The following is a 22,250-nucleotide window of genomic DNA, read 5'->3' as shown; positions in this document are numbered from 1 at the left end:
CAATCCTTGAGGGGGCCATTTAGGGAACTAGGGTAAAGATCTGTCTGGGGATTGGTTTTGCTTTGAGCAGGCAGTTGGACTAGATGACCTCCTGAAGTCCCTTCCAACCCTAATATTCTATGAAAGCAGTAGATTCAAATTTTCTGCACTGGGTTAACTACATAGATTTCAAAATATACCTTTAAATAAACCAGTGCAACTTAGTGTGCAGGCCAGACCCAATTCCTTTCAGTGCTATCTATTCCTTTCTTGGCATTACACAACAAAGGGCAGATTTACAAAGATATGTTCTCTTGTACTTTGGAATTAAAGGGATACAATCAAGTATAAAATATATGGGACTAGATTCTACTCTTGGTTACATTAGTACAAACTTCACTGGCTTCAGTGGAGTTACTCTGGGTTTACACAGTATAACTGTGCAGAATCTGGCCCCATATATTAAAGAAGGAAATTCCCTTACCAGCATTTTAACCCCCTTACCTGGGGTTATTAAAACCAGAAAGGACAAATTCACTCTTTGTTACACTGCTTGTTGACAATGTCACACTCGTAAAGCCTATGTTTTGTTACTCCAGCTGTCTCTTTAAGTATTAACTATTGTTATTCATATTATAATATTTATTGAGCATTGTCAGTGTAATGAAATGTGGCCAGATGCATACAGACACTACACTTGTCAAGAGGGGTCAACTCAGTATTTTCATCATTCAGGCCCTGAAGAGATGCTTTCTTGAATCAGGGGTGTGAGCTTAATCTTGCACCTATTGAAGTTGTTGGTGGGTTTCAATGGACTTCAGTGGGTGTAGCATAAGGGTCTGAACACACAAGCTGCTGCCACTTTTTTCTAGTGCTCATTCAAGAATCCCACTAGCTTGAATGGGGTATTGGAGTCAGACCTAATCTGTTCAGTTATCAGTAGCAGGCTCGTATGCTTGCTAGAGCCAGCCACTAGAGGGAGACACGATTACCTGCACTAAGCCAGTGTGTTACACTCAGCACCACAAGACCCGGGAAGACACAGTCCTTGCCCCTAGTCTAGAGGCTTATCATTTAAACAGGATAAAGAAAACAATTCAGTTCCAAACAACCTCTGGTGACGGGAATTGGAAGGTCCCTTCTCCCAATGCTGCAGGTTTCTGGATATATCTATAGGGGTCTTTAATTATAAATTAATAATTTTCAGGCCAGAAGGGACCTCCTAATTATTATTGTGTTTAATTTTGAGGGTCTTTGTGGAATGAATGTCAAACACTATCAGCAAAGGTGAAGGATGCAATTCTAACTCTGCCCCATTGTCACCTGTACAACCCCCTTATCCTGTAATAAGAGCTACATATTAGTATCCCCTGGCAACCAGCCTGGGAAATGCCCCAGAATACAGTGATCTGTCTGTATGGCTTCTTACACTGTGCCCACCACAGAGCGGATCAGCCTCCTGAGCCGAAAACAAGACAAGGAAGTGGAGGGACGAAAATGGAGCAAAGCAGTAACAAGGGGCATTAAAGGGATACAACAATGACAAATACATATGCTAGGTCATCTCTCTTCATTTCCCTAGATAGCTCAGCCCTGCACTGTAAAACCCTACATACTATCATACTATCCCTTTTCCCTATAGCCTAGCAGTCCTCAAACTTTTGTACTGGTGATCGCTTTCACACAGCAAGCCTCTGAGTGTGACAACCCCCCCCCCTAAATTAAAAACACTTTTTTATATTTAACACTATTCTAAATGCTGGAGGCAAAGCAGAGTTTGAGGTGGAGGCTGACAGCTCACAACTCCCCCATGTAATAACTTCATAACCCCCTGAGGGGTCCCAACCCCCAGTTTGAGAACCCCTGATATAGCCAATCACTCTATTCTATCATCTCCCTGCTTCCCCAAAACACCTATATACCACCCTCTTTGTTCCTGTCCACCTATACTCCTTACCCCATCGATACCCCTCACCCCTCCGTATCCCTTACCTCATCGATACCCTTCATGCCTCCATACTCCATCTATATCCCTTACCCCATCTATACCCCTCATGCCTCCATACCCCATCTATACCCTGCCTCAACTCATCTATACCCCTCATGCCTCCATACTCCTTCACTTTACAGCCCCTGTAATCACCTCTTCCTCTCTATAGCCACCATTCAATACTCCATAGCCCCCTCTTCGCCCCAGAATTCCCTTCTATAACTAACGCCCTTTAGTCCCTCACCCCCATTCTCTATTGCCCCATCACTCCTCTTCGATCCCTTCCATGTCCACTGTACCCTCTACACTCCCCTCCCTACCCCAGGCTCCCTCCATGCCCCCATTCTCCCCCATGGCCCCTCTCCTCCCCCCCATCCACCTACATTCCCCTCCCCCCATCCCTCCTGGCTTCCACTCTCCCCCCACGCAGAGCCCCTCGCACCTACACTCCCCTCCCCACACAGATCCCCAGGGTCACACCCCTCCAATACCCCCCTCCCTCCGCCCCGCGTGCCCAGGCAGCGGCCCAATCCCGTTACTTCCCAGGCCCCACCCCGAGCCTCGATTGGAGGGGACAGGTGAGTGGCGGTCCCGGGAGCCAGTGCGCTGTGCGATTGCGCAGAGGAGGGGCGGGACATCCTGCGGGCCGAGGGCCAGTCTCCTGCCGCCCCCCCCCACCCCCGTTTCCCTGGCGGTGCCAGCGGCCTAGGCCTGTGCTGCGGCCTGTCGCCCCTCCCCCCGCCCCCGGAGCCCCGGCCCGGCCCGGCTCGGCCCGGCCCCGCCATGCCGCACAGCTTCAAGCCCGGAGACCTGGTCTTCGCCAAGATGAAGGGGTACCCGCACTGGCCGGCCCGGGTGAGACCCCCAGCCCCGGGGGAGCCCCCCAGCCCCAGCGGGACCCCCCTTAACCCCAGCCCCGGGGGGGACACCCCAGCCCCGGGGGGCGCCCCAGCGGGACCCCCCAACCCCAGCCCCGGGGGGGACCCCCTAACCTCAGCCCCGGGGGAGCCCCCCAGGCCCGGGGGGCGCCCCGGCGGGACCCCCCAACCCCAGCCACGGGGGGAGCCCTAAGTGCCTCTCATGAGCCTCCCCCCACCCTCAGGGGGCCCCTTTCCCTTCCCCAAGGGAGACCTTATACTCAGCCCATCCCTTTATGGGGAGATTCTTGGGGGGGGACCCCTAGTCCAGCCTGTGGTCTGGGCCTACTCTGCATCGGGGACTGGGGTGCAGGTGATGGAGTGCGGGGTGGGGATTGTGGGGAGCAGGGCGTGCGGAGGTAGAGCCACTGGGGCTCAGGGGTAACGGGGCAATGCGTCTTGGGGTGCAGAGGAGGAGAGACAGAGAGAGGGGCGATTATGGTGTGGTCCTTGAGAGGTGGCGCGCCAGGAGGCAAGGTGATGGATTGTGGGGTGCAGGGGTGGGTACTGGGGCGATGAGGTGCAGGGGGTAATGGATCATGGGATGCAGAGGTGGGTGTTAAGGGGAGGTGGGGGTATAAGGAATTTTGCAGGATGGATCAATGGGTGCAGAGGTGGGTGTTAAGGGGAGGTGGGGGTATAAGGAATTTTGCAGGGGAGGGTGTTGGGGAAGATGGTTGCAGAAGGACAAGGTGATGGATTGTGGGGTGCAGGGGGTTGTGAAGAGATGGGGTGAGGAAAGGGATATGGATTGGGGTAAGTGGATATGGAGTGGGGATCAAGGATGACAGTCTCGGGGGTAGTCAGTTATTTTTTGTCAAGGTCCAAATTTCTTGGTCAAGGTCCAGATTCCAGAGAAAATAATAATAATAAAAAAAAAACCCTGCAACAATAATGATGATAATAAGTAAATAAAAAGATTCCGGGTTCTGTTCAAAAGCATCTGGTGGTCTGGATTTGGCCTGCAGTCTGCCTGTTCACTGCCTCTGGTCTGCAGCAGGAGAGGGGAGGTTCTTAGAAACATGGGATCCAGAGGGGGGGTGTTGGATCACTGGAGGTGGGGGTGGTCATGGGCAGGTGGGAGTTACTGATCTGTTATTGAGTGTCAGGTGATGGTATGCAGTGTGATGAGGTGGTAGGGTGACAGCATTGTGTGGCAACAATGCTTGGAAGGGGTATGGATGAGACACGCAGGGTGATGGTATCTGGTGGAGATGGAGTCAAGTGATGGTTCCTGGAGGGGATGAGGGTATAATGGGTGTTGATGATCAGGAGGGTCATCGTGTGTGGGGGACACCATGTGGATGAGAGTGCCTTGGGTAGTGGTCCTGAAAAGTAAAGATGATTGGAAGCTGAGGGCAGAGCAGGGTCACCACAGTGTGAGGGGCTGTAGTGGCAAGAGGCAACAGGCTGCAAATGCATGGGATTGGGATGTGGTGGATACCTGAGGAAGGTTGTGGATGTTAGAGCTGGGAAGACAATGCACGACCTACAATGTACCACAGGATCTTCTAGTATGTCTTTCCTAATTCGCCTGTGCACTGCTTGTACTTTGCTAGTGCTAGAATATGGGGCTCTGGTAGAACTTGGTCAGAATCAGAAGGATGCTCTCATTGCTGGAGTCCCAGTCTGCTCTGATCTGCTCTCTCCCTCCCCTGGGGGGCCCTTTCCTGTGAGGACTTCCCCAGTGTGCAAGGTCACCCACTTGCATGTACCCTCCCACTTTTCTGTAATCACAGATCCAGTAACATTCCTGGGCTCCTGCCTAGAAGCTGTGCCCCTGGCTATGCCATGTGCAAGTGACTGACTGGAGCCAGTGGGACATGTGGGAAGACAGGGTTTCCTGTGCGTTAAGGGCCAATCACCTCAGGCCTGGTTGCTTCCCAGCAGCCTTGGCTTTTCCTATAGCCTGTCTCCAGCCAGGAGGGACCCTTCAGGGCCCCCTGCTGGAGCAATCTCCCTCCTTCTAAGTAGACCTGGATGGGATTCTCCTGGGAGGCCTTCCATGTGCTCTTACTGGTAGCCCAAGCCAGACACTCGTGTTCCCCCTCCATCTCCGTGTGCAGAGCCTATAACCTGTGCAGCATTCCCAGCCCTAAAGGGATTGAACCAAGGTTTAGGACGGAGCTCTTGCAACACCACAGCTGGAGTTGGTTCCCTGCTGTTACTTGCCAACGGATCCTGCTTGGCCATAAAAACGACCTTAGAATTCAGTGTGCAGAAGGCTCCCTTCCTCCGCGTGTTATTGCAGTGCGTGTGTGAAACAGCCATCCTCGGCTTTGTATCAGTCAGCTGCCTCCTGAGGTTGCACCCTAATCCGCCGTCTCTGACCACCTCCTGCTTTGTGCTTTGTTTCAGATTGATGACATAGCAGACGGCGCTGTAAAACCCCCGCCGAACAAGTACCCCATCTTCTTCTTTGGGACGCACGAGACGTAAGCCCCACTGTCCACGTGATTTCCTTGCCGTTGTCCACTTCCCGGCAGCTTGGGACTGACCTCTGCTTTGTTCTCCCCCTTCAGAGCCTTCTTGGGACCTAAGGACCTGTTCCCTTACGACAAGTACAAGGACAAATACGGGAAGCCAAACAAGCGAAAAGGCTTCAATGAGGGATTGTGGGAAATCCAGAACAACCCCCATGCCAGTTACAGTGCCCCTCCGGTGAGTCTGAGAGCATAGCTCATGTGTGGTCAGCCGTGACTAGGGGCTCTGCGTACCTCGGTGCTTTGTGCCGTCAGATAGCCTTTCCTTCTTTTCCTGCTGCCTGGCACGGTGGCCTTGGAAAGCTTCCATGTCAAAAATCTCCTTTCTTGGGAGCAAAATAACTAACCCTCCTCACACCTGCTTTACGGATGCCTAATCCGAGGCACAGAGTTGAAGTGACTTGTCCACAGAGGAAATCTGTGTCAGAGCAAGAATTAGAACTGCAGAGTTCCTGGCTCCCAGTCGTGTGCTCAGGCTGTCAGATGATGTCAATCTCTTCATTAGCATCAGAGCACCTGAACCAGAGGCCACTGAAGTCACTAGCATGGTTCTCATTGACTTCTATGAGCTTTGGATCAGACTCAGAGAAAGCTGTTTACGGTCCAGTGTTTCAGTGTATGAAGGACACTATATATAATCATAATTGAATGATACAATTTATTACATAGTGATCTTCCTAAAGGTATCCAGAGCTGCTTCATATATACTTGGTCTGAAGAGACAAAGAAAGGCTTTAAGGTGAGATATAGAGGAGATGGCTTAGAGAAAGATAGTTTCAGACTGAAACGAGCAGCAACCCCCCACCCAAACTGTGGCAGAGTTTGAGAGAGAGACCATAGATTGCAGTGAACAGGCACAAGAGATGACTGGATACAAGGGCATAGATATAGAGTGAGATGATTCTGTGGAGAGTTTTGAGAGCAACTTAACATTGGCTACAGAAATGAGTGGGAAATCACTGAATGTAAGAGAAGCTGGGGTGACAACGTCCTGGTGTCTGGAGTTAGAGGCTGTTCTGGACCTTTCTGAAGTTCCCAGAACAGGGTTTTAAGAAGCCATTAAAGAGAGGCCTTCAGTAGTCAAGGCAGCAATTAAGGCGTAGGTAGGGATTTCAGCAGAGATGGGCTTGAGGAAAAGATGAACTTCGGCATTGTAAAGGCAGAAAGAGAAATTTGGAGTCAAGAGCGACTTGAAGATTTTTGGTCTTGGGAGCAAAGTTAAGGAGAATGCCAGGAGCATCAAGGATGTAGGGCAAAGACGGCTCCCAGAAGGAAGAATTCTGGTAGTAGGTAATTGGAAGTGGCAGTCATGACAGAAATGGGAGACTGAGTCAAGGAAAACGGAGAGCTTGGTCATCATCCCCATAGATATGATGTGGACACTTGAAGTGAGGCCTGAGACCCCTAGGTGGGGCCTTTTGAGGTGCTGTATAATAATAGGATGACAGGAAGTTGTGACGTCTTCACTGCGGATGGTTAAAGGGGCAGTCAGAGAGGTGGGATTCAAACTAGGAGAGCAGAGGGCTGGTTAAATCCAACCCCTCATGGGAAACTTTCAAATGAGAAAGTATCTGCAACCGCCCTGGGATAAAGTATTTTCGGAAGAAGGATCTGTGATCAATGGCTTATCAGCCCTTCTACACACTGAAATGTAAGGACAATATTTGGATTCCTATTGATTTCTTTTCTAATTATACGGTAACAGTGGGAAAGTCAGCCATTGTTCAGTAATGGGGCAGTGATGCTTGTGTATATTTGGGTCTGATTTTGTAAGCAAGTCGTTTTGAAGTGAGGGGAAATTTGGGGGTACGCAAGACTAATCAGACTCCTGAAGGGGGGGACAGTAATCTGGAAAGGTTGAGAGCCACTGCTGTAGAAGCAGCATCATTAAAAGGTCAACATAACACTATCCCTTATCACAGATCTCGCCCTTAAGTGCGGATTCTAGCTTGCTGTCAGCAGGGGAGTTATCACAGCACTCTGATGGCAGCTGTTCATGTGGCAATGTGAAGCTCAATCCTCCTCTCCATCGTGCTTAGCTCTCTTATTCCCTGCTTCCTTGCTGTGCTGACATGTATCGTGAGACCTGCTATTGAGCAGTAACCCCTGACCTTTCCATTTCTTTGCCCCTTCAGCCAGCGAGCTCCTCAGACAGCGAAGTTCCCGAGAACGACCCGGTGGCAGGGAGTGATGGAGGAGAGGAGGAAGACGAATCGGCTGCCATGGCAGTTGCTACTGTCGCTGCAGCGGCCATGGAGAAGCTAGACAGCGATGAGGAGTCTGACAAGGGGAGCGACCATAGTGGGCTGAAACGAAAAGCGCTAGCTATGAAAGTAGGTTTGCCCCATTGCGATCTGTGGTGGGGAATCACCTGGCTAGGAATAGAAGGATGATTACATTTATATAACGTGTTTGCACATGACTCATGAAGCACTTTAGAAATTGTATATAAGGTGGTCACATCACCCACTACTTAGCTGCTGCGATCCACCCCAGAGGTAGCTGCATTTATCTTGGGGCAGCCACATGGCACAGCAGGGTGTTTTTAGGAAGGACGTGAAAACAAGGTCTCCTGTTGATACTCTAGAGGGAAATTAGAGAGAATCCTAAGTTCAAAGGTAGCCAAGACACCAGGTCTAACCCACCAACTGACATAACCGGCTCTGTTTACGCACACGCACACTGGTATCGATCAGAAGACACTGTCACAGTGTGTAGACCATGCATGGGATCAGGCATGAGTTCTGTGTACCTGTAGGCTGCATGCTGGCTGCTGTTCTGAGTTTATTAGAGAAAACAGTAAGGAGGGTGGTGGCTAAAGCCCTGCTCCATTAGATTTTGTTTGATCTCGTGGGCAGAGAGGGCAGCAGTTGTAGAACTGATAAATGAAATTGTTTTTAATTGTTCACTTCATCAATATAACTTCTGTTCACTGTTTGCCATCCACTACACTTGTCTGTATTGTAACTTCTGTTCACTGTTTGCCATATTGTAGTTCAACCCCCATTTTAAAACGCTCACTCCATTTTGTAAAAGCTTCCTCCAACCTTCATTTTGCAAACCCTGCTGTACTCTTATTAGTTAGTTTAGATATGTGAATGAGGTATGTATGGATGATGGAATCAACCTCCAGCCCTAGCCTGTCCTGATGAAATAAAGTTCAAACCACCGGCTGAAGATGCAGACAAGAGCCCTAACAAAGTAAGACGTGTCCACCCTAAAAAGAAAAGGTACAATAGAAGGAAGATCAAAGCCAGGTCCCAGGCTGAATGTCACGCCTGCAATTGAGGGGTGATCAATCACCAAACCCAGAGGCAGCGTGACACAGCAAGACCTATAGACTCTGGATTCAAACTAAAGCCTACAAAAAGGACGAGTGAGATGGAAAACTTTGGAGGGTAACATTCTGCTGCCAACATGGAAGGGCATCCGTGCATGCCCAACAGAGACCCAACTTGTCCTTGTGCCCGGCTCTCCTGGCCAGTTAGCCGCCACAAGCTATGAACCCAGCTGCAAAATCAAGCCACGAACTCAAGCTATCTTCAGGACTGGTAACTATGCAGCAGTTGCATAACATCTGATGGATGTGTGTGTGTATAGGTATTAGGTATAATGTGTGTGTATAAGGATTAAGATGTTAGTTATTGGTCATAAATCAAATTATCAGAATAAATGTGGCATCTTTGTCTTGCCCCCTGAAAAGATCCTGTGTAGTTTTGTCTGTACAACACAGTGAGGAATATACCAGCTTGCGGCAGCTGTTACATTGCTGTTTCTCTGATTTCAGATGCCAGTGGCTAAACGACCCCGGAAATCCTCCAGCGACCTCGACCAGGGCAGTGCGTCTCCCTCGGAAGAGGAGAACTCGGAAAGTTCTTCTGAGTCAGAGAAAAATAGTGACCAGGTGATTAAGTGGTTTACAGATTCTCCCGTGCTGCAGTGGTTTGGATGGGGTGGGCAGGTTCTGCTTAACTAACCGGATCCTGGCGAGAATATAGGACGAGGCGCACTCTGCTTATGCCCTCTCTCTTGCACCGTGCAGGACCCCAGTTGTCAGCTAAATGGGCCACATGAAGCCTGGGGGATAGAATTTGGAATAGTCTGGTATATCCATGTACACATACTCTCTACCACTTGAGCTCAAGCAGCGTCTCCATAAATTGTTGTTAGTAGTAGAGCACATATGCTCTGTAGCCCTTCAGTCACTAGAGATGTAATCCCAGCCCTCCGAGCCTGTCTCATTGCTGCTCCGGAGGGGCAGTGGCGCGCCACGTGACAGCACGCACACCATTTGCCTAGTGCCGTTACATGCCTGGCTTCCCCTTTCACAGGGCATTGACGAGAAGACTTGCCCCTTTGCTCTGACAGTAGCACCCAGTGCAGCGGCTCCTGCCTGGTGGCGCTGCCCCCCCCCCCCCCCACTGTTTCTCTTTGCCTCCCCTGCTGGCTCAGTGCAGGCGCCAATTCCTTCCATGAGCGCTGAGTCCAGCCCAGGGCTTGGGCATCTCTGGGTGGTGACAGCAGGCAGCACAGGTTGGCATGGTGTGTGGAAGGCCCCTCTAGTCTTCAAGGCCTGCCTTCATGCCACTTGGCGCTGACCGGCTAGGCACCCGTGTGCCAGTCTTTCTCCCACTGTTCTCCAGCTTTGTGAAAAGTCATGTCTTTCTGGGTCTCTGCTCTTTCTAAGGTGCCCAACGCGTCTTTGCCAGGACATCCTTGTCCCAGTTAAGACTGGACAGCTGGTTTGTTCTTGGGTTGACAAGCTCCTGTGCTTTGGGGCAGCACCTGTGGTTTGCGGAGCTCAAAGTCCAGGGCTGTTGGATAATGAGGAGGGGAAGGAATTTGAGTTGGAAGGGCTGATCTAGGGCCATTCCTTACCCCCCTGATGCCACCCAAGTGTATCTCCAGAAGGTGCCCTCGCTTCTCACTGTCTGGGCATGGGGGTTACTGCTGGGAGTGGTGGGGTGAAGCTTCCGCAGCCAAAATGAGGCCTTTCCTAATTCGAATATGTCCATCCCTTCCCAGGACTTTACTCCAGAGAAGAAGCCAGTGACCAGAGCTCCCAGGAGGGTGTCTGCAGGTGGAAGGAAGAAGAAGGTAAGGGGCCCTTGAAGCGCGCAGCCCTGCCCCGTTGCTAGTCCATTCTCCCTGCGGGTTAGCCCCTGGGCACTGAGAGCTTGGCTTTGCCAGGCAGCGTCCAGCACAGATTGTGGCCAGCCAGTCAGACAGACCCCGTCTCCCTGGACGGAGGTGGAAGGGAATTCCAAACACACACACACTGAGAGGAATGGAAGAGACTAAATTTCTGATTCCATGTTGCCCACAGGAATGAATGAAGAGGGGAGGGGAGGCAGGAGGATTAGGAGGGGTGAGCGGGAATAACGGGCTTCCTGCACATGGATTTGATGAGTGGGGTGAGCAGCAAGAAGGGATAGTCATAGATTTTAGTGGTGTCTTCTGGCCTTGTGATCATCTAATCTGACCTCCTGCATAACAAAGGCCTTGGTGACTAAACCGACCATTTCACCACGTGACGTGTGCTGATAACAGAACTGTGTGTGTGAGGATTTGCCAGGGCATCCCCCCAGCTTCCCTTAGACACTGATCCATTACCTAAGGGAGTTGGAGGTAGATTTCCCCTTTCGTCCCACTTATGGTTCCCGTGGGAAGGCAGTTCAGCTCCCCTCCTCTCTGACCCACGCACGGATCCCCCTCAACGTTCTCTCCTTTGCTCACAGAAGGTGGATTCGGGGTCCGACTCGGACTCCAAGGTGGATTCGGAGGAGGAAAACGAGACAGTGGACATGACTAAGTCGGACTCTGATTCGGACTCCGACTCGGACGTGTCTGTGAAGAAGGTTCCACGGGGCAGGAAGCCAGGTAGGGCTGAAGGGGAGCTATCCAGGCTTCTTCCAGCTCTTCCCAGGCAGTTCTGGAAGGGAGCTGGGCTGGGTGGGCTCAGCAACTCACTTTTGTGTGGGAGCCTTCATTAATCCCTGCCCCAAGAGATGGACTGAAACCCAGGCCCCCCTGGACTGGGTTACCCTTCCTTCACGCACGCTGCATCTGGCTGTCGGAGGGGGTGGGAAGGAGACTGTGTCCTGCGGTGCTGAACCCCTGATCCCTTGTGTCTTGTAGCTGAGAAGCCGCCCCCAAAGCCTCGCGGCAGGAAACCAAAGCCTGAGAGAGCTCCGACCAGCTCCAGCAGCGACAGGTAAGCGCTGAGGCCATGGCGAGGGGCACCAGGGACTGGCTGGGATGCCTGCTCTGGTATTCAGACACTTTAATCTCCTTTGGCCCAGAAGCAGAGGAGTGCGGCCCAGGGCTTGGGTCGCTGACCCCAGGCTCTGTGTGGGTTCGGCTTCTCCCAGGAGCTAGCCAGGGCATCTCACTGGTGTCCGGTCTCAGTTGTCAGCTGGGGTGGGGGGATCTTTCGTGTTGGCGCAGGGGAGTCCGGACTCGATGAGCAGAGTTTGGCCAGTGAGTACGGTTCTTGACTCTGCCACAGACTTCCTAGTCGCCTGGTCTCTCTCTGGTTCAGTTTCCCCATCTGTGAAAACGGGGATAAAATTACAAACCTCAGTCCCGGGGGGTGTTCCGAGGGCAAAGGCATGAATAAATGGGAGGCGCTCGGGCACCACGGAGAGGGAGAGCTCTCGCCTGGGCTCTTTAGTGCAGGGACTGTCAGGTACAAAACGTTTGTCCAGCACCCTGCACGTCGGGGCCTCGAGGCACTGCCACGGTATAAATATTTAATAATAATGGGGCCCATGTCAGTGCCTGGCTAGCTAGCAAGGAGGCCGGTAGCTTTGGTTGCCACCAGAGGGGATGCGTCGTGTGAGTTGCGTGGCAGTAGCTGCCAGACAGTCTCCGCTGTGTGCAGCCCTTCTGGCTATGGGCTAGTCTGTGCTAGGAAAGGTTTCCTGGGGTAACTCTAGGAGCATCACTACGCTGGCAAAGCCTCCGAGTGCAGACTCCGCGGATACCGTGAAGGAGAGCTTTTGCTGGTGTAGATCGTACGGGTTCCCCAAGCAAAATAAGCTATCCTGGCAGAAGTGGAAATCCCACCCCTAACCGACATTGCAAACCAGCCAACGCTTGCAGTGTAGAGCTGGCCTGTCGGCGCAGGGGAAGTGAAGGGGCTGGAACTGACAAGACGCCAGACAGGCTTAGTTATCCAGAAGGGCCCCGTGTGGAGTGTAGGGAGGAGAACGCAGGGTCCAGAGGGATTTGACCCATACGTACCAATTGCAGCCCAAACCGAGGCTGGAAGTGTGGATCTCGGCTGGCTCGCAATTCTGTGGGACAGGAATCCCGCTCCTGCAGCTGGCGCTAATTGGGCTCCCCTTGGCAACCTGGGCAGAGAGACCGGGGATTGCATAGGACCTGGAGACTGAACTCTTAACGCAGAGATCCCTCCAGATCGGGGCTGAGGCACTGGCAGGGCGCTGAGCGGGAAGCGTGCACCGCTGGGGGTAACCGGAAGCCTTCAGTCTCCAGGGCTGTCAGGCTGGCCTCTCTGGCCAGCTCTCCTTTCGTTCAGAAAAGGGGCACGTCTCGGGGGCAGGAGAGGGCAGTGAGTGATGGTAACTGGGGGCAGCTGCTTGATGGCCTCAGACCTCTGCAGGGCAAGGGCATGTCCAGTGGCCTGTGCCCCACGGTCCATTGAAAATCTGACGCTGCAAAAAGTTGATGTACCAGGGAGCAAGGCTGGGGCTTCTCGCCAGTGTACGGGAGGCACAGAGCTCCGCGGCATCTACAGGACTCGGTGGAAGCAGGGCTCAGAGTGGGGGTGGAGGGTGCACGGGCCCCGTCTCCGCAGTGGGTTTCCTGTTCCCCATGATCCATTTCCCTCTGTCCCCGCCAGTGACAGCGACAGCGACGTAGATCGCATCAGCGAATGGAAGAGGCGTGACGAGGAGCGCCGCCGGGAGCTGGAGGAGAAGAGGAAGAGGGAGCAGGAGGAAGAGATCCGCAGGCTACGGGAGCAGGAGAAAGAGGAGAAGGAAAAGAAGAAGGAGAAGGCGGAGAAGGGGGAGGAGGCGCACTCAGACAGTGACAGCAGCATGGATGACGAGGTGGCCAAGAAAGGCAGGAAGATCCGAGGCAAGGACCAGTTGTCGTCGGACTCCGACTTGGAGCTGGAGAAAGAGGTGAGCACGTGGGACCGGGGGGATCCGGGCGTCCAGGCAAGTGATCACATGGGAAGTGAGTTTGGGGGCATCGCTGAACCCCTCCTGTGATTGGCACTAAACCTTTGTTGGGCTCAGAGAAGCCGAGGAGGCGGAGTGCCCCTCTCACCCCTGAGATGGTTCTCTCCCGGATCGAGGGGCGTTGGGAAGGGTTGGGGTCAGGGAAGCTCACCCTGCTGCTGCCTGTGTGAAGTCACTCCTGCACTGCTCATGAAACTCTCAGGCCAGACCCAGGAGGAACCTGTCCTGCTGAATGTCCCAGGCGTGCCGCCCGCTGGTGCCTCGCCCAGGTTAGCTGAGGCCTCTCACGGCGGCTCCAGTCAGTGTGGCTCGCTTGGGTGAGCAGCTTAGCCAGGGAATAAGCTGCCAGAGTCACGAGAGGTGGGTGGGACGGAGCCACCTTGATTTAGTTTTGTTAATGAACTCCTCTGCAGAGGCTTGCAGGTGAGATGTTGAACCAGGCTCCAGCTGCTTGCTGTCAGGGAGGATCCCATGGCACCCTTCGTGGGGGAAGCTGATAGGTCAGCCCTGAATCCTGGCTCCATTCTGACGAGGGCACATCTAGTCTGCCTCACTAAACTTTGTTGGGAGTTTCAACTGGGTGCTGGATACTTCTTCACTTCCTGTCTTAGCCTGTTGTGTGGCATTGCTGGAAGCTGCGTAACAGCTTTCACGTTCCACCCCAGAGCTGGCTGCATTTCGTTGGGTGAAGTGATCTCTGCGCATCAGTTTGTGGAGGGCTTCAGGAATTTGGATTGGAAAACTCTCTACGTGTGAGTCCTTTGCTGTATTTGGACCGGCCAGAGCAGTTCCTGAGTAGAGCCAGCGCGGGGCCCAGGCATGGCAGGAAATGGAGCAGGGCTTTGTAGCAGCAGCTACACTGGCACTCAACTGGAATTTCTGCAAGAATTCTGCCCGCTTGGCTCGTGAGGGCAGGAGGGCTGCCCTGAGCTGCCAGTGGCTTTGCCATGGCATTTCATGCCAGCCTAGGGTGGATGCTCTTGCATCTATGACTTCAGATAAAGCACCAGGCAAGGTCCTGGAGAGAGGCCTCTCCCCTTAAGACAGCAGTGAACTCCTGTGGTAGCAGCTTGATGACCCTGGAGACTGCAGTGCTGTCCCTTGACCGTGGCTAGCAGTGCATACGTTACCCCTCCACCCCACCAGAGTGCCTGGTCTCCAACCTTGGGGTTAAAGCGGTCACAGGCAGCACAGCCCATTCAGTCCTTGGTCTCTGCGCTGAGGCTAGTTAATTGTTGGGGTGTGGGGGTGATGTGACGTGGACCTTGGGTTGCTGGGAGGGGACAGAGATCTGTCAAACTCATTTCACACAAGACCACCACTGTAGGGTCACTAAACTGCTGCCCCGGCCTAGATGTGAACTGCCGAGCTCGAGGTGGAAATCTCCATAACCCATCTGCGTAAGCCAGTTTTCTGAACTGTCCAGAGGGATAAGAGAGTCTGAAATGAGCAAATCTCCTTTCTCCTCTCCCCTCCCCTCCATCTTCACTGCCAGAGAGAGACGCCATAAAATCAATGTTGTCTCATGGCCAGAGCTGGGAACTGCATGGTTCCCAACTCTGCCACTGATTCACTGAGTAGCCTTGGGGAAAGTCACAGCACCGATCCATGCCTCAGTTTCCCTAGCTGGAAAATGAGTATCTCAGGGGAGCTGTGAGGTCTAATATCAGCAAAGAGCTGTGAGATCCTCTGGTAAAAGGCTCCACAGTATACGTGTGCAAAGGGATACCATGCCAGTGGAGCCTGTGTAAGTACTATGATTGAAACCAGACCTCTGGGTACCAGAGCAGCACGTGGCTGTATTCTTAGCAGGGGGACACGGTTCCAATTGGTTAGAGCCCGGTTCTAGGTGGTGCTGCAGAAGGCCGGGCGACCCTAAGCCAATCTAATTACTTCACTTGTCAGCTCTTTGGGGCAGAAACTTTCATATAATTGTGCTAGGCGCTGCACACGCCAATGGGCCCCAGCTCTTGGCATCCACACGACACAGACCACGCGTCGGAGGGGCTGGAATAGGACACCACCATCCTCTCCCCTCCTGTGGCGAGGAGGGGCCTGCCGCAGCTCTCAGCATCTGCATTGTTCTCTTGTTGAAGGTAAAGAAGCCGCTGAAGAAGCAGCAGCCCTCAGAGTTGTCAAGGAAACCGAATCTAAAGGAGAAGAGGGGCCGATCGGAGGAGAAACCTCGCAACAAGTCAGCATCTTTCTGCTGTGCCCTCGATTCCTCCTTGTGCTTGACCCTTCCCCCTGGATGTGGGGGGGTTGGAGATTCTCGTGCCTCCTGGCTGACAACTCCCCCCGGTGGGTGGGGGGAAGGTTCCCCGCCTGGAGCCCATGGCAGAGCTGTGCTAAGCATCTGCGACTCTGGGCACAAGCAGCTTTCCAGGGAGGTGGCAAGGTGGTTCTCCCCTCCTGGGTTTCTAAGGGCATTAAGAAGGGAAGGGAGGTGGTGCTGAAGCAAATCTTTAAGGCACCTCTGATCTGTCTCTAATGCCGTGTGCCTTTAACCGAGCCTGCCTCAGCGGGATGGTCCAAGCAGCCTGCAGGGCCGGTACCATGTAGGGGAGTGGCCGGGTCACAGGCCTCTCTGAGCAAGGGAACATCTCCTGAGGCCTGCTGTCATTGCTGGGACTCCGCTCCCAGGGAGAGGCGGCTGCAAGGAGGCAAGAACCGCTGATAGAGCCCTTAGGAGCCTGTTCCCCAGGAGGGGGGGGGGGGGGCTGTAATTTCCAGGCCTGAAATAGGAATCACTCAGGTCCAGCATATAAGGCGTGGGAGTCCAGAGCCTGGTTTCTACCCCTGCCTCTGCCACTCACCTGCAGTGTGACGTGGGCAAATCACTTTGGGACACATCAGAAGTGGCCTGTAAGTTTTCGATCCCTGGAGCCCGATTCTCCAGAGGTTCAGAGTACCCCCAGCTCCCACTGACTTCCACGGGAGCTCAGGGCGCTCAGCCCCGCAGCAAATGAAGCCCGAGATGTCACCGGCTGGGCTTCAAACACCAAGACGTGTCTGAGAGCATGGGCCTTAGTCCCTCCTGGGCCTCAGGATTCCTGTTTGTAAAATGAGGATAATGACTCTCACCCGCCTTGGGGAAGTGCTTTGAGATCCCAGGTTGAAAGCCCTGGGGAAGTGCTCAGCAGCAGCAGCATTTCTGCCCAGAGAGCTGGTGCAGCCCCTTCCCCTTATTTAATGCACCCGGAGTAAGCCAAGCCCTCCAGCAGGTGGTGCCAGGGCCATGTGTGCTGCCATGTAAACCAGGTGGGTAAAACTGCCAGGAAGGCTGGGCGTCCCCCTGCCCTCCCCAGTGAGAATTGCAAGACCATCGTCTGCCCCCGTAAGCCAGGGCAGTGGGTGTGACTCCTAACCGGGGTATTTCTAACGGGCAGAGGTGCTAGTGAGCAGCTTCTCACTCTTGTTTCCCTAACCCGCTGCAGACCCTTAAGAGTGGAGCGAGGCCGGAGAAAGTCTGACGCGATCCCAGAGAGGAGGATGGAGAAGAAGAAGGGTGAGAGAGCAGGTTACTTCTGGGGAGGCGGGAGGGACTCTCCTGCTCAGTTATCCTGGCCTGGGGCATGGGGTGCGGAGAGAGTCTCCCCAAAAGAGGTCCAGTGTGTTGCTGTGATTTGGCTCTTCAGTACAGAGCTGTTGGGCCCCCCACACACACCCCACCCGGCTGGCTGTAGGAGGTTTCTTTGGAGTTCAAGCAACATGCCCAGCTCATGATAACCAAGTGACGATGACTCTGATGTTAGCCCATTCCCAGCCCTTCCTGCTTCCAGGGGAGACTGCGTATTGCCTTTCTCAGGAGGCCAGGGGTCATATCAAATCAGAGCTGAAGGCCCCGGATGCCCAGTGCGCATTCTCTGTGCTTTCAAACGCTCGGTGTCCCGCTGGAGTCCAGCAGGCTAAAGACGAGTTAAAACCAGCCAAGAGGGGGCTAATGCCTCGGCCTCTTTATTTTACACGATCTTAGAGCCCACAACTGAAGAGAAGCTTCAGAAACTTCACAGCGAGATCAAGTTTGCCCTGAAAGTTGATAATCCGGTGAGTACCAGCGAGTTGGGAGGGGGCTGGGGAGGGGATCGTCTGAGTGGTCCCTCCTGCTTGGGTGTCCCCGGACTATCAGTGACTGGGGTCTGTTCCTCCCTGCGCTTTGTGTCACTGACGCCTGTGCAAAGTGAGTGTCAAACTTCCCCTGATTAGAACCCTCCTAGGTCCACTGCACCACACGCAACGAGGCCTAGCCGGACCAGACCCTGTTGTCTTTGGGCATCCGTCAGCTTTTAATAGTCAGTGGATTGCTGAATGATCTCATAGGCTTGAGGCCTCCAGGATCTGCCTCCGCTCTTAGCTGTGTGGAGTACTCTCTGCCTTTCATGCTGTTCGGGGGTGCTCAGCCTTAAATGTTGACATCTGTGGGGGGTTCCCTGGTCCTCCTCTTCCTCCTTATAACCTCCATCCGAGCCAGCTCCAAGATCTGTTAGCACGTTCTTCATGCTGCATATTAACCGTAGTGTCCTATTATTGTCTGAGATCTCTGCTGCCTGGGGATGGACTCATTGATCAGATTGGTCTCTTCCATGTCGAACTCCTACAGTCCTATGTGATACATTTGATTCCGCACTGTTTTAAAGGAGCAATACTCAGCTTTGCCACTAGATGGTGCCAAAGGTGATTTTTATTTCTCCCTGGGCTCTCCTTACCTATCTCTGAGAATTTCCCCTGCTTAGCTCCCAGCTGCTGCACAGCTGTGCTCTCTGCTGATAGGCAGCTTCGCTACAGTGCCTACCTGATGTGGATCAATGCCGGATTTTCGCGGGTGGGGAGGCAGTAGTGGCACAGCTGAAGGTGGGGATGGGTTGCCTAGCGGGCGTCAGCTCCTGGTGAGGGTAGGTTGCCTCGTTTAGGAGGAAGATCAGGGTCTCGGGAGAGGGACGAAGCTGAGTCTGTGTGGCAAGTGCCATAGACTTTGGATCTAAGCCTGAGAGGTTCTTCAGCCTCTTTATCAGTGTCTCTGCTCCCCAGCCTCCCCAAGGAGAGGGAAAGATCCTGGGGTTTCCCTGCTGCATGAAGCCTGAGAGGGGATGGAATAATCCACTAAGTAACTGCACTGAGCGCTCCTTGAGTCCCTGCCACCTCCTCTGCCTGGTGGAGATAAATCTCTGATCTCTCTCTACCTTCAGGATATCAAGAGGTGCCTGAATGCGCTGGAAGAGCTGGGAACCCTGCAGGTCACCTCCCACATCCTCCAGAAACACACTGATGTGGTGGCTACGCTGAAAAAGGTAGGATGGAGGTGGGATGAGGGAGGCGTGTGTGGGGGTGGGAGCGCCTTTCTCTGGGACAGGGGGCCAGTCTGTGGGCAGCCCTGCCTCATTGTGTGGATGTGACAGATCCGTCGCTACAAAGCTAACAAGGACGTGATGGAGAAGGCTGCCGAGGTTTACACCCGCCTGAAGTCGCGCGTCCTGGGGCCGAAGATCGAGGTGAACCAGAAAGCCAACAAAACTGGGATGGAGAAAGACAAGGGAGACACGGAGAAGGGCCAGGAGAAGCTGTCAGGAGGGGAGGCCCAGAACGAGAGAGAAGAGGAGGAGACCAATGCTGGTAACTATAATTCACGCTGCTGGGAGGGGTCCCAACCTGCCTGGGCACACAGCAAAGCTGGGGTGCCCTGCGGTGAGGGCGGGGGCTCTTCTTTTGTGATGACTGCTCTGAGACTGAAAGCAAAAGATGCTCCAGTGACTCAGCCCGCCTCCCCCGGGAGAGACTGGACCCTGGCTTTATCACTTGTGAAGCGGGGTCACTGTCTACCCGTGTCTTACAGGGAATTTCCACTGCAGCGGTTCTCCTTGGGGGGCACAGAGGGCGGCAGGATCCTGGGGTGGGGGCTGGGCAGGCTCATGGAGGGTCGCGCTCTGACAAAGCTCGGCACAGCATGGAAATGCTGGAGACGCCTGTCCTAGCAGCTGTAGCGATGCAGGTGTTTGCAGGAGACCTGCCTGAAGAAGGGGGCATGTTAATTCTTTGCCTCCAGTGCCCCACTGCTGCAGGTTACACCCCAGACACCCGTGATGTCACCATTCGGTTCAGGGCTGTGGGGGTAAGAACACCCAAATGGCCAGGAGAGCGGGAGCAGCGTCTACCTCCAAGATCTGCGTGTAAACCTCAGGGAAGTGCCCTTCTGGCTGATTACAGCCTGAGTGGCAGAGCCCAGTGGCCCCCGACTCATGCCTAATGCACAAATTAAATGCGAGATTCACACCAGTGGGGAGCGAATGGGAGTAGCTTCACCTTTAGGTAGCCGCTTTAAATTTCCCCAGATGGATAGCGACCTATAGAGACCCCATCCGAGACCAGGGACCCATCGGGCTGCTCACTGTATAGGCACAAAGCAAGCAATTCCCTGCTCTGAAGAGCTGACAAGCCAAGCACCGTCCGGTGGCTGTGGGTGCCCCGTGGGGCCCCTTGGCCATGTTCCAGAATCCACGCCCATAACTGGGGCAGCGGGCTCAGCAGAGGGTAAGGACTGAGCCGGCCCCAGAGCCGGACCGGTCTCCTCCCCTCTTAGCGGTGATGGGATGGTGCTAAGCGGGGAGTCTCCAGGGCTGTGGAGCTGCCATCTTGGCTAGATCCCGAGAGAGAGAGAGACTCAGGAGGCAGGATGGCCTAATGATTAGATTAGCAGCCTGCGACTCAACTCCTTGCTCTGCCTCAGACTTCCCCTGTGACCTTGGGCAAGTCCTTTAGCTCCTTCTCCCTCCGTACAATGGGATAATAGCTCTTCCCTGCCTCACAGCTCCCTAAATGCATTCAAAGCGGCAAGGCGCTCAGCTCCTCCCATGACAGGACCAGGTAAGTACCAAAGAGAGCGGGGAAAAAGAAAGCAACAGCTGCCATGGCTTCCAGCTGGGAGCCAAGCATGCGAACGTGTGCGCCCATCTCCTCCTGTCCTCTCCTCCCCTGCTTTGTTCCCACTGCAGATCTGTCAGCCCCCGTAAACGGTGAATCCATGTCCCAGAAAGGGGAGAGCGTGGAGGATAAGGAGCGAGACAAAGCCCAGGGATCTGGCGACGGAGAGCGAGAGGCATCCCCAGAAGACACACATGAGTGAGCACCCGCTTCTGGCTTGGGGAGACTCGGTGGTAGGGGTTCATCTCGTACCTGCTGAGGGGCGGGAGGCCGCAGCTCCACAGTGCCCATGGGGCCAAGGAGGCTGCGGGACGCGGTGATGCGTTGCTGCCTGCGACTGGGTATGGAGCTCTTCCAGAGCAGAAGCCTTTTACAAAGAGTGTCAAGGCCGAAGTCTCTGGGTTTTCTAGCACCGAAGGAGTCCTGAGAAATCCCTGTTAGGCCAGCAAGTCTATTTCTAGGCTTCTGCAGGGTTGTTCCCCCTCTGTCTGTGATCAGGTGTTTGTACAGCCCCTTAGTCCCAAGCAATGGGTATAAACCCTGCTAACCTGCGTGGCATGACTTCCTCCAGCCATCCTTGTGGGCAAGTGCATGTTAGCAGAGAGGCACCTGCCTGGGGGCGATTGCTCTCTCCTCAGGTCCGCGGGCTTGGGGGCACCACGCCTGGGGCTGGGAAAGTTAGTGTGACGGGGAGGAGGGGCAGCGTACTCCCTGGGATGTCCTATAACTGTACTGTTGGGAGGGGGGTGTTGCTCGGCTGCCCTGGGGAGGGGTGTGGATGGGTGGGAAGGGAGGGATGGATAGATGGGTGTGGAATGGGGAGCAGGGAGAGTGGCTGGCTAGAGGCCTGCGGCTGGGCAGGGAAGGGATACATAGAGGGGTATGAATGAGGAGGGAAGGAGGATTCAGTAACCCCAAGCAGTGACAGTCGCTTCCTAGCTTGGAACTGAGGCGACTCAGTGACTTTCCTCTGCTCTCCCTGGCAGCGCGCAAGACTATCCCGAGATCAAAAGGCCCAGTACCGACAGGGAGAGGGGCCGCCTGGAGTCGGACTCCGTGGACGAGGAGGAGGACAGCTGAGGCCGTGGCTCCCGCACGGAGGAGAAACACTCGCAGGGTCTCTGCACTGAAGGCAGTGAAGGAGACCGGCTCTGCCTTGCCCCCATGTTTCAGAGTTACTTCACTAAGTCGCACTGTAGCTGATGCCTAGGTCTTGTTCCCCCCCCGTCCTGCTCCTGTCAAAGGAAAGAACTTCTGGGGAGGCTGTGCCGTATGTTTGTATTTGTCTCCTTGGTTTTTTGTTGGGTTTTTTTTCCCCCCACCTAAATTCTTGTGATCTAAACCGACATGAACTGAATATAAAGGGTTTTTTAATGAAAAAAATATCATTTATTCGTCTATTTTCTTGAGCCCCGGATGATGGCTGTAACCCTAGGGTGAGGAGGGACGTCCTTTGTGCTTCCTTTGGAAGTGCGGTTAGACTCGGGCATGTGACTGTAAAAATAACGCCCAAGGGCTCCCACGTTTCGTCGCCCTGCAGCACCAGATCCAGCCTGGCCCGTCTTACAAGCCGGAGACGATGGGGTGGTACTGCCCGCCCCAGCCGGGGATATGACAATCACCTGGATTCTTTCTGTCCTCCCCAGACCTGGAGATTCTGCTGTTGGGTTGCAGCTATTCTGCACGACCCAGTTGACTCCAGCGTGTGGTCCCAAAGCTGTGCTGGTTCTTCAGGGCCAAAACTTGGTGTGGG

General features: G+C 54.0%; 1 protein-coding gene across 2 annotated transcripts; it reads left to right on the top strand.

Annotated features, from left to right (window-relative positions):
- The first annotated feature begins 2,670 nt into the window (after positions 1–2,670).
- On the top strand, positions 2,671–21,880 carry HDGFL2 (HDGF like 2). Of its 2 annotated transcripts, none has more exons than XM_039515917.1 (16): positions 2,671–2,824; positions 5,245–5,321; positions 5,409–5,547; positions 7,505–7,702; positions 9,157–9,273; positions 10,395–10,466; positions 11,108–11,249; positions 11,508–11,583; positions 13,237–13,522; positions 15,679–15,776; positions 17,020–17,090; positions 17,559–17,629; positions 18,769–18,870; positions 18,979–19,192; positions 20,569–20,695; positions 21,484–21,880. In XM_039515917.1, exons 1-16 carry the CDS (start codon positions 2,753–2,755, stop codon positions 21,575–21,577), a joined length of 1,956 nt encoding a protein of 651 aa, XP_039371851.1. In that variant the 5' UTR covers positions 2,671–2,752; the 3' UTR covers positions 21,578–21,880. The 2 variants fall into 2 exon arrangements, with proteins under 2 accessions (XP_039371851.1, XP_039371852.1); XM_039515918.1 differs by lacking the exon at positions 2,671–2,824 and adding an exon at positions 4,115–4,135.
- Positions 21,881–22,250: the final 370 nt, after the last annotated feature.

This window comes from Mauremys reevesii, linkage group 26 (assembly GCF_016161935.1).
Source record: "Mauremys reevesii isolate NIE-2019 linkage group 26, ASM1616193v1, whole genome shotgun sequence".
In the NCBI taxonomy this organism is placed as follows: domain Eukaryota; kingdom Metazoa; phylum Chordata; order Testudines; family Geoemydidae; genus Mauremys; species Mauremys reevesii.
Note: the sequence above shows the minus strand (reverse complement) of the source record. Positions and strands in the feature narration are given on the sequence as shown.

Coding starts and splice junctions, on each gene's coding strand:
- HDGFL2 (XM_039515917.1), top strand. CDS start 2,753: ATGCCGCACAGCTTCAAGCCCGGAGACCTGGTCTTCGCCAAGATGAAG. Junction 7,703..9,156: donor GAAAAGCGCTAGCTATGAAA/GTAGGTTTGCCC, acceptor CTCTGATTTCAG/ATGCCAGTGGCTAAACGACC. Junction 9,274..10,394: donor CAGAGAAAAATAGTGACCAG/GTGATTAAGTGG, acceptor ATCCCTTCCCAG/GACTTTACTCCAGAGAAGAA.